The sequence below is a fragment of the Oryzias latipes genome, chromosome 8 (genome assembly GCF_002234675.1).
Source record: "Oryzias latipes chromosome 8, ASM223467v1".
Classification (NCBI taxonomy): Eukaryota; Metazoa; Chordata; class Actinopteri; order Beloniformes; family Adrianichthyidae; genus Oryzias; species Oryzias latipes.
The window spans coordinates 20,723,330-20,741,469 of record NC_019866.2 but is presented as its reverse complement, the minus strand read 5'-3'; the positions used below and the strand labels follow the sequence as shown (position 1 = coordinate 20,741,469).

Genomic DNA, 18,140 nt, shown 5'->3' with positions numbered 1-18,140 from the left:
GAACATCGGACAAATTCTTCTGAACTAAAATGCTTGCACTGCAGTCCTACCTTGGTGCTGTTTGTTGGGTTACTGTAGAGGCACACAAGACCACAATACACAAAAAAAACCATGGTTTTGTACAAAAATCTGTTTTTCTCTTTTGTATTTGTATTTTTAGGTATTAAATGAAGAATGTGATCAGAACTGGTACAAGGCAGAGCTAAACGGGAAAGATGGATTCATCCCCAAGAACTACATAGAGATGAAAGCTCATCCGTAAGTACAGCATGCTGTCTGATCAGACATTTTGCATGTGACTAACAAACTGGCATTCCTTTTTCCTGGTAAAAAAAACAAAACTATTCTTAGGAAACACACAATACTGGATGTGTGTTGATTAATTTCTTACAGGTATGCTGACATCAATATCTGACCTGGAAACCTCCGTTTTCATTTTGTGAAGATATAACATCAAGTCGACACAGCTTTTAAATCCACTTCTATATGGACCATTAACCAAATCAGCTCTAAAGAGCACTAGATGAACGTTCCCTTCCATACAAACACATCTTGCCGTAGTTACACTCATACTTCAAAATCCGTTTCTTTTTTCATTAAAGAATGCATTTGGGAAAACATTTGTTAAACAATAAATGAGGCTTTTTACAATTCAGCATTTTTTCCTGTCCAGCTATCTAAATATTCAAATCAAGTCCAGGTTTGGGTACCTGGAAACTTTAAATGACTGCAGAAAAAATGGAAGCTAATGGAGATGGAGATGTGAAACTTTACCGAGTTTTGTTTAACTGCTGAGGCTTGTGCTCTGATGCTCAAGTGTTGCTCCTGTTCTCTTCAACAGCTTTCCCTTTAGAGAAGGGTTTTGTTTCAAAAGTTACAGGGAACCACAAACAAATGTACAAGTCCAGCCAAAGTCAGCAACTCACAGATGTAAATTTAATGTATATTACGAGTGTGTTCTTAAAAAAGTATTTATGCTGTATTGTATGAAAATTGTAGTACAGCATAAGGGAAAAAATAACTTAATATTAAAGACAGAGAAACAAACATCAAATTGGCTCCTTCCCTGTATTCAACTGGATCTAGCATTTTTCATATATGCCACCTTATTTATTTACTTCAGACACAATAACTGAAACACCAATAAAAATCTGTGCACTGCAGTCATACTGAATACATTTATCAGAATTGTTTGCTTTGAAAGCACGCTGTGCATACGTGCTGTAGTTGATTGTGCCCAAGGGGAATACTGCTTCAAGGATATTGATCAATATTCCCTCTGGGCCCACACTCAATGCCAGTTTAGCTCTCTCTTTATTAATGTGTTAGAACCTCATACACTTAATTGAATATTGACCTGACCGTATGATTGCCTGCTGCAGTCAAATGCAGTTCTCTCTTAAAGGGGAGACATTATCACAGGGGGGTTTACTACTGCTTCCTCTCTGTTAGCTATGCTAATGCAATGCTGGCTAAGGTTATTGAGGTGACCCCATTTCACAGCTGTTTTGCAAAATCTTAGCAAAAAACGAATGCCCTCCTGTGAAGGATCGGCAAACACCTGAAGCCACGGCAGTCACTAAAAACAAGACCCAAGCACAGAGCTTTTCGTCTAATGACATACGTTCCGGTTGGGTATTCTGCCTTAAGCTACAGGCAAACGCACCAGGGCCTGACCCATATGGGTGCTGCGGGGTTTAGGGTGGTCCGGGCCCGTGCAGGGTCATGGAGAGAAGCCGCGGTTCAAGGAGCCTCTGGAGGAGAGTGTAGGCCTGACTGACAGTTCGCTTAAGACTCTTGGAAAATAGGAGTTTTGTCACAACTGCCCTTACAGGTAGATATGGGCTATCTACAGGTGAGAATAGGCAAACCTGCATGGGGCGCGCTGAACCTGGCACTTATCAGAAGAACGGCCCTAACAAGCCTCTTACGCTGTGTGCAGTATTTGGGGAAGGGCAAAAAAATAAAAAATCTTTACAGCATCCCTTCATCTCACTTCTTTCATGCATGTTGTATTTGCTGCAATCTGTCGCTCACGGCTTACCTTTTAAAAAAAAGTGTGCCCCGTACGGGTTTCCCCATTTTCCCCCCGCAAAGTCCCTACTTTTAAAGGGCAGTTGGGACTAAGCCATTACAACCTGTATAGATCGGCACATTAAAGCTTTGGATTGCACCCCGTTGTTGTGCTTTAAATTTCATAACACTGTAAGGAAGAGATTTCGCTATAAGGCTCTCCTGGTTTTAGTATCAAAAGTAGTGGTTGCAGAGCACTGAGATGTCCCGTGATTTCCTATTGTCTGATAACAATGTGACGCCAAAGTACCAGGCTCTCCTCATGCCTCCCAACAGACCCACAAACACAGCTTTGTGCGCAGATCTTAGTCCAGCAAAGTTTTGTCGTTCTGTGTAGCCACAGCGCACAGCTTTGAAACATGTGAGGATCAGTGCTGCTGAGGAAGGCACTTGTTCCATTAATTGTTTGGTTTTTATCGAACAGCCAAAGAGCTTTTGTGTGGAGTCTCCAGCAGCTCACAAACGGAGTGGCTTATTTCAGTATTGATTTCAGGCACCATCATTTGACGGCATACTTTTGAATTATTTAAACGTGTAAAAAGCTTTCAGTTGTTTTATCTCACTTTACCCCCCTCCCCATCAGGGGTATGTCGCATAGTCGGATTTATTAATAAATGTCACTGTGGAAAAGTTTTCCACTTCAAAGCTTTTTTTCACACAGATTCTGATAACAGGTCTGTTTCTAACTTTTATATCTTGTCTTTTCTGCTCTGTTGACGCATGTAGATGTGTGTCAAGCTACAGACACACCAAGCATGTTATGTGTGTTCAGGAACATGCCAAATGCAGGTTCTTAATTGCCCGTGGTGTTCCCACTGGACAAGCAGGGAGGGGATTCTTCTTTTTCTTTTTTGCTATCACATGTTCAGGTGTAAAATGTCGGAGCACTGCAAACCTCACAAATCTTGCTCCAGGCTTTTTTCTTTCACAGCTCTAGTCCAAAAGAATTCTGGCGGGGCACATACCGCAGTCATTCATCTTTCCTTCACGATCAATTTTCAAATGGTTGGCACATCCATGAATTAAAAGGGCCGCTAGCCACCGTTCATCGCTACCAAATCAGAGTCCCTGATTGGTCAATAATCAACCAGGTTTAACTTTCAACACGCATTCAGTGGCAGCGCGTTTTCTACATGGAGCCTGAAAAATGGTCGTAAAAGCTTTCATAGCTACGCGTAAATGTGTGAGTTTTGATTGCGGAAGGCCCAAACCCATATTTAGGAGCGTTTCCATAGACTTTTCATCTGAAGTGGATGCTTGAACCTGTGTCGCTTAAGGCGGTGTGAACGTAGCATCAGAGGTGTCTTCCATACGGTTTCTTCTGCACGTTTGCATCAACTTAGTGATCCCAAACCAAAATGGTTATTGATTTAAAGTCCCATGTGTAAACTAAGTTCTTGTTGTGTTTGCCGTCCTCCAGGTGGTTCTTCGGGAAGATTCCTCGCGCCAAAGCGGAGGAGATGCTGAACAAGCAGAGGCTCGATGGGGCCTTCCTCATCAGAGAGAGCGAGAGCGCACCGGGGGACTTCTCCCTGTCTGTCAAGTGAGCGGCCGCACTCTGACGCCACAATCCAGGAAAAAATTACTCGCATTAGTTTTTCCATTCATATTTTTCCCCTTCAACCTGGGCGTGACGTGCTTCCTCATTTCTGAACAAATTTATGTTCTCGGAGTTTGAGTCACTTGTGGTTTTTCCCTTATTTCCAGTTTTTAAAAATGTTTTTAGAAAACAAATTTCTGATAAAACTACAATTTTTCTGCTTTTGTTTTTTCATTTAGTAATAAAAATGTTTTTAGGAGCATTTTTTTTCTTTGCTTCCCTCCACTCTCTTTCATTTAGCTGCTTCTCCACCACACTGTTCAGAGTCTGAGTTTCTGTTCTCTGCAGGTTTGGAAATGACGTGCAGCACTTCAAGGTTCTCCGCGATGGAGCTGGAAAGTATTTCCTATGGGTGGTGAAGTTTAACTCTCTCAATGAGTTGGTCGATTACCACCGCACCACCTCAGTCTCCCGCAATCAGCAAATCTTTCTGCGAGACATAGAGCAGGTTCCCCAGGTAAGACATCCCACTAAACTGTTCTTTAAAAATGGGGCTTAAGGATTGGTTTCTGTGTTGATGGAGCACACTGACTGTCCATGTGCACCTTCTGTGCAAATACATGAAGACACAAATGTCCCAGCATATGGGTTTGCAGCCCGACCACATGTGAGCTCAGCGGAAGACCTGCCGTGGAGCGGATCTTTGGCGTGGAACCGTGGGTGTAAAAAAACCACTCTGAGGTCACCACATGCCGAGGTCACATGACTGCACCTAATGCTTCTGATTCGCATCAGAGCTTTCTTTCTTTTAGCTGATCCATTTTTATGATGCATCGTAAAATCTAAATGTCACAGGTTTTCTTTTTAAAGACTTTATGGACGTAAACTAGAGCAGAACCTTTTTTTTGTTGTTGTTGTGGTCGTTTTAACTTTGAAAAGTATTTCTTATTGCAGCTACGCTGTGCCATCGGCCACATTTCAGTGTCACAAACGGTTAAACTGACATTTGGAGTACAGGATTACACAGAAGCGCTTTAAAGATGAATGTGAGATCATTTCATTCCTGCATGTTCATATTAGTCACAAAGGTGTTTCATGGTTTTGTGGAGAGCAGCACTGAAAATACTAATAACAATCAAATCCTAAACGCATTCAAGACTATGTACCATCCAGACTTCATCGTGGTATGATCCAATACATGGAAAGCTGTTAAAAATGCGTACTTTTATTTATATAAAAACTTACATTTTGACAAATTACTGTATCTTTTTGGACTATGAGTCGCTCCAGACTTGACAGTCACAGGAGCAAGAAAGAAGAAAAAGATCACAAATGCGTCACACTTCACGCCAAGCCTGGTGTTGGACTGAGCGCCACTTCTTCTGTCACGCTGTCAGTAGGAAATGCTGATGCGCACATCTACAGCGCCCTCTCGTGGTTGTTGCTATTGATTTTTTTTTTTTATACATATCAGTCGCACCTCAGGACAAGTTGCAAACTCAGCCAAACATATATTTATGTGGTATGTGGAGTTTAATTCTGCAGAAACAAAAGAATATAGTAGTAAAAACCTCTCCTGCTCTGCTGCACTCTGTTCTTTTTAGTCACAGTTGTTAAAAATAGACATTCATGTGAATGTTCTGTGATGGATTCAAATCAATTCAGATGTTGTAAAAGCAGCTCTTCAATGCTTGTGCGCCTTCTTTCTTTTGCTAAAAGCTTTTTCTCGTGATTGGATTGAGATGGCTGCACTAAACAACACGTTTGGTCCAGTTCTGAGTGAATGCATCGACATTAATGCCGCCGTTTAACGGGAAACATTCAGGCGTGGAGCTGTGGAGGCTCCGGCGTCCGACCACGGCCTCTCAGTCCAATGCATTGGAGATCAACTGTAAATGCAACGGAGAAGACTGCGATGCTGTGACGAAGAATCAGACAAGACGTCTAAAGCAGCGGTCCCCCAAACCCAGGACCGGTATCAGGGTTAGGGTAGCAGACAGAACAAAAATACATACTCCAACTCCGATTATTTCTGTTTTGTCTATTTTCTGATACTAAAGGAAGTTTTATTTTGGAAAACTACCGAATTTTGTTCACCACATCCGTCTGTCTGGACGCGTCACATGACTTTAGGCAGCTGTTCAACGCTTAAAAGCTAATAAAACCAACAAATAAATGTATTTGGAAAGTTTCTTTGGGGAGAAAAGAGTCTGCAGGGAAACCAAAGAAGACTCTTCCAATTCATCGAAAAATTGAGACCTTATTTACAGACAAAACCAGAAGTCTTCCTCCAAATACAGATTCACAGTCGTTCCCGCGTACCAGAAGCCGCTCTGCATAAATCTGATAAAGATGCAGACACGGTGGATTCACGTTTATTACGTTTAGAAAATACTTATTTTTACGTTAAAGGACATTTACGAATTTTCCTACAGCATGGATGAATTACGCTGGCATGTGTTAAGAAACTCGGCACAGAAAATGTTCCTCTGTGTTACAAAAAAAACACGATCAATCAGGATTTATGTAGAAATGAAATATGAAAAATCTTTTGGTCCTGAAAGATGATCAGAGCCTGGGTTGAATTCTCTGTGTTAATGACGTTTTTATTCAATCATTCTACAAATCAGCAACTTGGTTTCATTGAACCGTCATCACCTGTAAAAGTAAAAACACAAATATTTTAGATTTAGATTCAGAAACCGGAAGCTTAAACATATGAAATGCAAACTTTGGCCCCCTTTGGACCGGTCCTTGAAAACATTGTTTGACATTGAACCGGTCCGCTACCTGAAAAAGGTTGGAGCCCCCTGATCTAGAGAACAGCAGCAGAGAGGAAGACGGAGGAGGGAGGGGCTTAGTGAGATGAAGATGGACGTTCTGTTTGACTTTGCTTTAATGGGAACATTGAATATGAACATTTCTAAAATGGAGATCTTTCTTCCTCCTCTGGTCTCAGCAGCATCCCACGTACGTACAAGCGCTCTTCGACTTCGACCCGCAGGAGGAAGGCGAGCTGGGCTTCAGGCGCGGCGACTTCATTCAAGTCCTGGACAACTCGGACCCCAACTGGTGGAAAGGAGGCTGCCACGGCCAGACGGGCATGTTCCCGCGCAACTACGTCACGCCTGTCAGCCGGAACATGTGAAGCAGCCAGCCGCGTTCAGCCGCAACCATTTCCGTCATCATTGTTTTTTGATCTCATCACCCCCGCCTCCAGCCCCGGTCCGGCCCCCACCCACCACCCACCCCCCGTCCCCACAGAAACAGCAAACAACTGAAAGAGAACACGAGCACTGCTGTAGTAGGCGTCACTTTGCGGGTGACAGCTGAGCAAAGTCGACTCTCATTGGTGCCGAGAATGTCCCCGCCCCCCGTGGAACGCCTGGGGGGGGCTGTGTTTGAGGGCAGTCTTAACGCAGAGAAGCCTAAAGCAGCGAGGAGAACGGAACATGTCTCCGCCTCCTAACATTCTGCCTTTCACTCCTTCTTCTTCCTTTGCAGCATGTTTTAATCACTTTAATGAATTCCCTTCAATAAATCCTCTCTTGTTTTAAAGGAGAAAAATATTGAAAAAAACGGAAAAAAAAGAAATTGTTTTAAAAATGTACAAAAAGAAAACTGATGTCAACAAAACAGTAGGTTTCCATGTTAAAGACCATTGGTATGTGAGCATTGTACTTCAGCCGTTGGCTGCATAAATGAATCAAGTATAGAGAGAATCCATTTTTTAAGAAAATATATTATATATTTGTATGTTTGTTTGTTTTACCTCTCATCACAAATTATTTTCCATTTGTAAATTATGTTCAATCTTCTGTTAGTCAGGGTTAAGACCTTGTAGCTCTAGAATGTGATGAGTTGTCTTTTTTTTTTTTTTGTCTGAATCTATCGGAGGTTTTTCCAGATCAAACCGCACGACATCCGAGGCGCCAAAAAGTTCCATTCGGACGAGGTTTCTCTGGTCTGTAACGCAACTACAGTCAGTTCTTTCAAGAATCTAATGTCGACCAGCAAGAGGACCGCTGCAGAATCAAACGGACCCTCTGAGGACCGCTTAGGTTTTGAAAGCCGATTTATTTATTGCAGCCGATCGACTCGGGCCGTGAATGTAGCTGACTGAATCTGTAGACGAACATGAGGGAAACGCAGTCAGAACCACACAACCACGCAAGGGATTTGAAGTCATGCTGAAATGTGGTCATTTGTAGTGAGCGCTGACAGAGGACTTGTACAGGTAGACTCCTTTTCAAACACATTCATTACTTGCATGCATCAGCAGACGCTCTCCACCTTGTACGCGCACCAAGCAAAGGGGTGGAGTTCGGCTAACCACGCTGACTAATCACCAGTGAAAACCTGCAGCTGGCACAGATTCAGAGTTTGGAGAACTGTGAGATTGTCTGTTTTCCTATTTTTTTTTGCTAACATTTGAAAGACGAGCTGAGATGATGTAAAGATGTTTTTTTGTTCCTAGTCTTTTTTTCTGTTTTTTTTTTCCATCGTGGTGTGTGGTCAAGCACTTTTTATTTTATTTTTTTGTTTTGTTTTTTTGTCAAGCCTAAGTTTTGTTCTGGTCCAAATGTGTGTTTGTTTACTGTGTTTGTGTTTCTTTTTCTCTCTGGATAGTGCCTTTCTCTCTGGTGTTTTAGTGTCTCTGACCTGCTACTTTGAGCCCCCCCTCCCAGCCCCCTGAAGCCCCTTTTTGGGGCCTGCCAGTCCTGCAGCCAGAAATGATGTAAATAATATAAAATAGAGAAAAGCGCCCCTCGGTGCCCCCCCTGCCCTGTTTTACTCCTCCTACATGGACCCGCTTCACCTTAGGTCTCACCAACATGGAACTCGCCTTGTCTTATCTAATGATAATGTTTTGTTTTTTATTTGCATTCTTGTTTTTTTTTTTCAATGAATTAAAAGCAATTATTAAACTTGTGCTGAGGTCTCCTGATTTTTTTTCTCCCACAGTCCAAAAACGGGCTTCACAGGTTCATTGATGACTGAATAGGTGTGCATGTGTGAGGGCGAAGGGGTGGGGGGCCAGCTGCCCTCCCAGCAAAAAGCCTTGCCCCCCAGGAGCAAAGACCTGTTTCCTTTCACTATGACATTTCCCTCTGCACAGGTAGCCAGTTTGCATGGGTTTTCTTAACCCGCGGGGTTGCCTCAGACCGTCCCGGCTCCTGTTGAGCGAAGGAGGGAAACACCTGGGACAGGTCGCCAGCCTGTCGCAGGGCAGGGCCCATGGGGCTCTAGACGAAATCTTGAGGCCCTCAAATGCTGTTTCCATGCTATGGCGAGAGGAAATTTAGATTTTAGGAACATTCAATGATAAAGCTAACTTTAAAATAGCTTAATAAAATCTGGGAGCTCCACCACTGCCCCATTGGGAGAATGTTTCTTTTCATTTAAAGAACTTTTATTTTGAGTATTTTTGACTTATTTGGGGGGGGGGGGGGGCTGTCTTTTGGCGTTTTAATGTGTGACCCTGCAACAGACTGGCGACCTGTTCGGGGTGTATCCCACCATCACTCAACTCTAGCTGGGATAGGCTCCAGCAACCCCATGACCCTGAAAGGGATTCGGATGGATGGATGAATTCTCAATCTTAAGTATTGTTGTTCTGCTGGTGTACAGAAATGTTTTGGTCTTATTTTACCAAGATTCCAACATTTTAACCAAGCTCTCATGCTTATGGTTGATGGTTTTATCTTTATTAGACGCTGAGATATCAAAAGGAACTACACTGTTTACCTAAAACATACTATTCAGATCACAAAATGTCAAATTTATCAAGTCTCTTCTGCAGACGCAGGAGAACCGTTTCCAGTTTGGTTCAGTTCCGCAGCTAAAGAAACTTTCATTTCTTGAAGACCAGCTCCTGGTTTCTCTCCGTGTGAGATGTTTAACACCATAACCACGCTCTGATGCAGCGTCTGCTCCTCATTCTGAAGCTCTTCCATTCACTCTGGTTGCTCTCTGCCTCCAAGGCGGTCGCAGTCCGCCTTAAACTGCTGCTGATGCATCAGAGTCGCTGTCCTCTTTTGAGTCTTCTCAGCTGGAATCATCCAGTGAGATGAAGCCTGAAAAGATCCTCCTACTCCAGAGCAGCTGTTCATCACTCAGGCCCATGGTGCAAAACACGCAAGCATTTGCACCCCGGTGTCTGCAGCTCAGACAAAACCCACAAGGAGCTTCTTTTGTGTGTGTGTTTGTCCGCATTAGACTCAGTGTGTAGCAAACATAAAAGCTGTCCTTGGAGCTCCGCTGCCGTAGGGGGTTTGCCCCTTACGCCTGAAGATGCTGATCGCCAGATGGTGCTGGCGCAGATAGTAAAAGTCATAGCTTTAGTAAGAACTAGCAATGCTAGTCTCTCATTATTTTAGTATTATTTTCATCACATCACTGGATGAGCCTTTTTTGGTTTAAACGGCCCTTTTTGAGTCACTCTCCCACATCAAAGGCTGACGTTTTCTGCCAGGGTCAGGGCCTGGGGGGCTGTTGTGGCGGCACAGCATCACAGCCGGGGTGAAACTGGCAGACCACTGTGACCCCAAAATCCAAGTCAGAATGGGGTTAGTTTTTTAAATCTGGAAAAAAGAGGAGGGCTTCTCAGCTGTGGTTTTTCCTGAACTGACCACTGGAAAACCTTAAAGACAGAAATCTGAAAAGGTACAAAGGTAAGATGGAATATCTTTACACCCATAGGTGTGATAAAGATCTTTTTTCTGTATTGACGATGATAATCTTTTGATCTTACGGAGGAAAAATGTTCAAGCTTCAAATGTTAACACCTGAGAGCTCCACAGAGATGAAGGTAAATCCTAAACTCATGCAAACAACAGGGATGTCTGCGTGACATGCAATAAAGTTATCAGATCCCTTGTTTTAACTGCATGAGCAGATCCATTTATCTGGCATGCAAAGGTTGAGTCTTTCCACTCCACTCCCCACCGGCATCACAGGCAGATTAAATGATCTGTGACACAACTCCAGTGGCTTGCATGGCATCGTTTATGGTCGCTTAAGGTCATTTTGCATGTCAGAAAACTATTAAGATGACTCTTTCCAACTCCCACGCCAGCCCCCACAGCCATCAGTCAGATGGTGTCAGAACACCACGATCGCATATTTTTACATTATCAATCTTTATTTGTTTTACTTTTATCTCAAACAAATAGGAGTTTTTTGGGGTAAATTCTCAAAGGTTCACAACACAACAGTCTGAGATTTGACCATTTAGTGAAAGTCAACTTTATTGTCAACATCTATAATGTTTTCACACACATAGAAATTGTAATTCCGTTTCTCTCAAGCTCCAGTCTAAACAGGGAATCTAACTTCAAATTACAAAATAAAATATAAATATAAAATAAGACGAAAAAAATATAGTGACTATAAAAAGAAGAAAAAATGAAGTGACTGTAGTATTGTTCTTCATTTTTTACAGCACCGGTGAACTGGTGGAAGGTGCAGTTCAGTGCTGATGAGGTAGAACAACTGGTGCACAAGACCCCGGGGACAACAAGGGGGCAACAAGGGGAGGGGGGGGAGGGGGGGTCAGCTTCCTGACAGCCTGATGGAGAAAACTTTCTCTGAGTCTGCTGATCCTGGCCTGAAGACTACGTAGTCTCCTCCCGGATGGCAGCAGACTGAAGAATCTGTGGGATGGGTCGGGTCGGGTCAGGTCATCTGCAATGCAAAGGGCTTTGCGGGTGAGATGGGTGCTGTAGATGTCCTGGAAGGAGGGGAGGGGGGCACCGATGATCCTCACGATGCCTTGGAGGGACTTTCAGCAGGACTATTTTACTGTCAATTACATTTGCTCCACAGAAAAGCTTGGGTTGACATTAAATCAATCAATATGAAAAAGTAACCAAGGAAGCATCTTCCTCAAATCCATATGTGAAGTGGGGCCAAATAAGTACCGTATTTTCCGGACTATAAGTCGCTCCGGAGTATAAGTCGCACCAGCCCAAAAATGCATTATAAAGTAGAAAAAAACACAGTCGCACTGGACTATAAGTCGCATTTTGACGGGAAATTTATTTGACAAAATCTGAGACCAAGAACTAATAACTTTCACAACCTCAAATGACACAATCATAGCAGAATGTTTATCTCATAATTCCACAGTAATTCTTTCTCAAACTTATTTATTTGTTCCTTTCATGAAGCATCATTGTCCAACCAATACTCTGTTTTCATCCTGTATTTGTAGAAACAGTTGTCATTTTTATTGCATTTCTGAATCTATGAAATCATTGGAAAATAGAATATTATGTTTTTAGCCTTCAAGATCTTACTGTAAAAAAAGGTTTGCTGATTCTCTGAGTCACTTAACATACTCTTAACACTTAACATACCTCATACATCAAATTGACCCAAGAACATCATCTCTGTTCCTCACAAAGAAACATAACAGGAGGGTTAACAATGTATTTTTTTCAATTTAGTTCTAATATAAGTGGCTGCGGAGTATAAGTCGCACCCCTTGCCAAACTATGAAAAAAGGGCGACTTCTAGTCCGGAAAATACAGTATTTATCAAATAAGTTCCACCTAAAATGTTGAGTTTAGTCTTAAATGTTCATCATAAATACACTTCAACGGGGACAGAATATAACATAGAATCCAGGAAATCATATTGTTTATATGAATTCGGCCCTCACAATCCTAAAATATGAACATTTTCTTTAAACAAACAAAAAATTGACCAATGGGGCAAGAAAAATGGTCAACCCAAGACTCTTGTTTTTGACGGGGGGAAAAAATCTTGCCACTAAGACAGACTTTCTTAAACCAAAATTATTTTGCTATTATAAGATTATTTTTCTTGCAAAACAGAAGAACATTTTCTTGAAATAAGAGCCTTTTTACTTTCATAAGATTTGATTTTTTGCAGTGCACAGATGTATTACTTCGTCTTTGAGTATCTCTTTTATCCTCCTGTATCAAGGTCACCAGTTTGAACTGGTTATCTGTACAAATAGACACCTGTCGACACCATTAAACCTCTCCATCATGACTGAGACCATGGAGCTGTCAAAGGACACCTGAACACACCTGAGTCATCTGAACAAGACTTGGATGAACTAATCTACAATAAACAACCAGCTTGGAGAGAAAAGATCCACTTTTGGATCTCACCTGAACAAATGATCTTAAAAACGGTGAGGAACACCCCAGAGCTACACATATGACCGAAAGAGAGCTGGACCACAGTAACAGAGGTTACCATAGTCACACACTTTGTCATCATTGATTCAAATCCTGCAGATCTCCAAAGGTCCTCCTGCTTTAGACCCGTCTAAAGGTCTCCAGAGACCATCTGGATGCTCCAGATGAGGACTGGTTAAATGTTATGAGGTCAGATGAAACCAAAACCTTTGGTACAAACGCCACTCGCCGTGTTCAGAGGGAGAAGAAGGCTGCGCCTAGGGATGCTCTGTCACCTGGAGAGAGCTGGGAGTAGAGCTGCTGTTCCTCCACACCGAAAGGGGCCAGTTGAGGTGGCTCAGGCATTAAGAGGCTCCCTGGATGCCTCCCTTGGGAGTTGTTCCATGTACGTCCAACTGAGCGGAGGCCCCGGGGAAGACCCAGGACACGCTAGAGAGACTAGGTCTCCTGGCTGGCCTGGGAACGACCCACCCCCCCAAAGGAGCTGGGAAGAATCAGTGGAGGAAACTGAAAGTCTGTTTAACAGCAACAGCCTCAAAACATCACAGCTTTTGAGAAGATCTGCATGGAAGAATGGACCAAACTAAGGTTACAGTAAAGCATTGAGGTGAACTTTTGTTATTGACCAAACTGAACAAATTCTGTAAAGATCAATGTTGTTTTCTTGATTGTTTTGATTGTGGTGCAGAGGTACAGCGGTCGACCTCTGATACACGGATCGCAGGTTCAGTTCCCACCTGAGTGTCCTTGGCCAAGACAGTAAACTCCACATTGCTCCTGGTGTTTATAGGTTGGTGCCAGTGTTCGGCAGCTCTGCCTCCATCAGTGTGTGAATGTGTGTGTGCAAATGGGTGAGTAGGAAGGTAGTGTACATCATTTACCATATATCTTTACTGTTAAATGTTTTTTTACACTCTTTCTCTCCCAGTTAAAGTGTTCCTATGTTAAATGAAAATATGTTTTGTCCCACTGTACATGCTGAAATCACTGTTCGCTCTTTCTTATTTCATGTGTAGTACTGCCCCCTAGTGGACTTTGCCTCTATTTTTTGAATTTTGGCTTCCGTTGCAATGTTTTGGCAATTTTTATACTAAAATAAATTTCTGAAATGGTTTAAGATCAATTGGATTTTCAAATTCATACACTACCATTCATACACCAGTTAAAAAAAATCATGAATGCACAAATAAATACCGCTAAACCGCTCTGTGGTTTTCCAGACAGTTCCTAGACAGTTCCTACAGATACAAAGGAATTTATTGCAATATGTCAAAGGGAAAGAAAATATTAGCGTTTGCAGGTAAAATGTTGTTTTTAGGTCATGAAACTATGCAGAGAGACCCCACGTAGATTACACAGCCATTTACTTGTGGTTAGGCAATACTCAGCAGGCTGATTGCTGCAGGTTTGAACATGATGAGATGTGATTTTATTCTCACTGATAACTGGCACAAATAGCAATAGTTAAACACTCCATGGTGTGCAGTGAATTGCTTCCACTGAATCACTTCAATGGAGAATAGAGAATGAGAATGAGAGGATTGGGCTGCAGCTGCTGGAACAAATAAATCCGTCTGCAGATGCTGGAGATGCTGTGGAATCAGCTGTTTTCTTTGACAGGAACTCAAACGCGGGACACTATTGTAGCTCATACATGACAGCTGAGATGGAGGAGAAGATCGGACTGTGTGAAGAGACAAACGTCCAAAATAGATTGGAAAAAAAGAGGAAATAAAAAGACATCACTGATGTTGTTTCTCTTTCGGCTTTTCCCATCAGGGGTCGCCACAGCGAACGAGTCGCATGGTAAACTTGGCAATGATTTATGCTGGATGCCCTTCCTGACGCAACCTTCTCAAAGCAACCGGGCTTGGGACCGGCACAGAAGTAGAGAAGGGAACAGGGAGCAGCCCGGAGTTGAACCCAGGTTTCACGGACGGAAGGCGCCGCAAACCAGCACGAGCTAAACCGGCTCCCTACTGAAATTAACTTTAATTACCATTTCAGACTTCATATCAGCTCCAAACTCGGATTTTTCTGAGGGGTTTTTTTTTGTTTTGTTTATAACATCACTCAGTATACGCTAGCCAAATGTCACATACACTAATACACACATAACTTCACTCCTTTCAGAAATAATAGCAAGAAAATAAAGCATTTACTGTGTATTCCAGCTCTATAAGTTTGAAAAGCAGTAAATAAAAGAATAATGTATTTGATCTCCTCCCAGTAACTAAATATAGCATTTCTAATTTATTCCCAGTGGCCAATTTACTGTCAAAGTATTTTGCTGAACCATCATTTTTATGGATACAGATTTATCATGTGCTCTTGCTTGTATAAATTTATTTTCCTAAAAGTATTTTGTATTGATATGAAGTTCTGGTTCTCTCGGTTCCAAATGTTTGAACATCTGTTTCAATCTCACCTGTTTCATTGATATTTTTGGATAATGATATTATTTTTCAGCTTCCCTCAACATGTGAGTTGATTCATCTATATGTGTTTATGTTTAGACTCATTCTTCATCTTACTTCTGTCTAATTCCTTTTTTACTGTTGTTTTTTGTGAACAGCTGCTCATCTGGAATCTCTAATAAATGTTAGCAAACAGTTTTTATCAAATGCATGTTTTCCTATTTCGACAAATTCATCATAAGCCTGATCAGTATTGTGCAAACAAAACAGTTTTACTCTTGAAACTTAAAAATAAGTGCAATCAAAATGATTTTCACTACAGAGAAATTCAGTCTCTTCTGTACCGCCTTACAAATGCGCCACAAACGCCAGCCAATCACAGGCAAGGACAGGAAGGATGATGCTGATTGCTCAGAAAGGATTCCAATCTGCTCTTAATAATCGGGTTTGTATGCGATTGCTTTGTTTGCACATATTTGCACTTTTCTGATTTGTGCAAAATAAATTTTTGAGCACACAAAATTTTCAAGGTTTTACGCTCAAAACAGTGGAATAGTGGTACAAAAATCACTCTATAAGTTACTACAATTTAAATGTGTTTTTTGCTATCCGTTTTTCAAAAACGTCTTAAAACACATTTTTATTGCCAGGCACATCATGACACTCTGCTCTGCCCGTGTGTTATCCTGTTTTATTGTTTTCCTTTGCTCTTATTTGATGCTTTTACATTTGTACATCACTTATTTATACTTTTTTTATCTATAATTGTTTTAACCTTTTAGCTGTTGTTTTTATTGTTTTTTGAGGTCTTAATGTTCCGCACCTTGTTTGTCTGGCGTCATTTTAAGGCGCCATGTAAATTGAAAAACTTAAAAATGAATTAAGACTTAAACTCTTTGTCTAAGAGTGTTCAGTTTAATGTTGTAGAACTATAAATAAAATAAAATGGGCATTAATTTTGTTGTTTTTCTGATTCTATCTTTGTTTGACCAAAAAACTGACATTTTTAAACCAGCACTAATATCATTTTTAACTATTTTACTCAAACTTGAGTCATTATTTGGAATGACCACAGTTTAATACTTACAGTGCCTTCCAAATTATTATGCAAATTGCATTTAAGTGCCATAAGAATAAAATTCCTTGCTTTTCAATGAAACTCGTGGATGATATTGTGTCTTAGGGCACTTTGTATCACTGACATCAATCTCAGACAGACACCTTTGATCATTCGTTTGCAAGGAGAGCAGGTTCAATTAAAGGAAAAACGACTAAAGAACGTTCCACAATGTTAAGCAGACAAACATTTTCAAGCAATAAGGGCAAGAAAAAGGATTTCTGCTGCGGAAAACCGTGAAAACGTCTATTGCTTTGGAAAAAGTATAAAAACCTAGGATATTACCCGAAAACGTAAGCGTCATCATCGCACTATTAACCCTTGTGCTATCCTATCACCTCACCCTTACATTGACGCGTTCTCCCTACCATGACAAAGGTGGATAAAGGTGGAAAGATTTCATGTAATCCATGGACACCAGTGAAGATCACAAATCATTGAATAGAAAAGGTTCAGAGCACTGTCTAGTGGGTCTAGATGACCCAACTCCCAATGTTAAAGTGCCTAGGATAGCACAATGGTTAAGAGATTTGTTGCTGATTCAGAGCAGACACAGGTTCATGCAGATGAAGGCAGAAAGAGGAAGGTTTCTGCCTGACAAATCCACCAAAATAAGAGAGCAGCTGCTAAAATATCATTACTAAGCAGCAAGCACAAACTTGAATCTGCTGGTGTCACTGGAGTTCCACAAGTATCGAGGTGTAGGATCCTCAAGAGGATTGCAATTATACGTAAGCCCCCGTAACCCTTGTGCTATCCTAGACACTTTAACATTGGGAGTTGGGTCATCTAGACCCACTAGACAGTGCTCTGAACCTTTTTTCTTCAATGATTTGTGATCTTCACTGGTGTCCATGGATTACATGAAATCTTTCCACCTTTATCCACCTTTGTCATGGTAGGGAGAACACGTCACTGTAAGGGTGGTGTCATCTAAGATAGCACAAGGTCTAGACAACACTCGCACGCAGAAAGGGCTGCAGCTGACCCAGACATACATGAAGACTTATTTTCAAACAGTCTTCTTCACTGATGAATACAACCGTAGACAGTCCAGATGGACGGAGTAATGGGTGGTTGGTGGATGGCCACCATGTCCCAACATGGCTGCAACGTCGACGGCAAAGGTATAAGGCAGAGTCATGTTTTGGGCTGGAACCATGGGGAGAGAAAAAATAACCCCTGAAAAGTATGTGGAGTTTCTGACTGACCGTGTTCTTCAGTGGTACAAAAGGAACTGTAACAAAATCATCTTCATGCATAATAATGAACCATCTCATGCTGCAAGGAATACCTCTGCATCATTGGCTGCTATGGATATAAAAGGAGATAAACTGATGGTGTGGCCCCCATCCTCCCCTGAACTCAACCCTACTGAGAACCTTTGGAGCATCTTCAAGCAATCCAACATCCAAACGGCAGCTCCTGGAGGCTATTCTGACATCCTGCAAAGAAATTCAAGCAGAAACTCCAGAAGCTCACAAGTTCAATGGATGCAAGAACTTGACCTATTAAGATGTTTTTCATTAGAGTAGCTTTTGATTTCAGTAAATATGACCTAACAGCAAATTTAACAAATGTCTATTTTCAGTTTGTTAGAATGATTAAAATGTTGTGGAACTCTGTTCTGCGTAAAAATGAGGAACAGAGAATTTGAGGGTTTTTATCTAAAAAAAAATACTGTTATCCTTAGGTTTGTTCAATAATATTTCATATATACTCTAATAGTTAGTGACTTGAAAATTATGCTCACTGTCATTTACATTTAGTATGTAGAAAAATAATTGAAAATATGATTTGCATAATAATTTGGAACGTGG

General features: G+C 41.5%; 1 protein-coding gene across 2 annotated transcripts in view; it reads left to right on the top strand.

Annotated features, from left to right (window-relative positions):
- The window catches only part of grb2 (growth factor receptor bound protein 2), a 29,383-nt gene extending 20,837 nt beyond the window's left edge, over window positions 1–8,546 (top strand). Inside the window, exons 3-6 of one of the 2 annotated variants that reach the window (XM_023957983.1) lie at window positions 161–258; window positions 3,494–3,616; window positions 3,962–4,130; window positions 6,576–8,546. In XM_023957983.1, coding sequence (XP_023813751.1) covers window positions 161–258; window positions 3,494–3,616; window positions 3,962–4,130; window positions 6,576–6,761 — 576 coding nt within the window. In that variant the 3' untranslated portion in view covers window positions 6,762–8,546. Of the gene's footprint in view, window positions 1–160; window positions 259–3,493; window positions 3,617–3,961; window positions 4,131–6,572 lie in introns of both variants that reach the window. The other variant, XM_023957982.1, reaches the window with a different exon arrangement.
- Window positions 8,547–18,140: the final 9,594 nt, after the last annotated feature.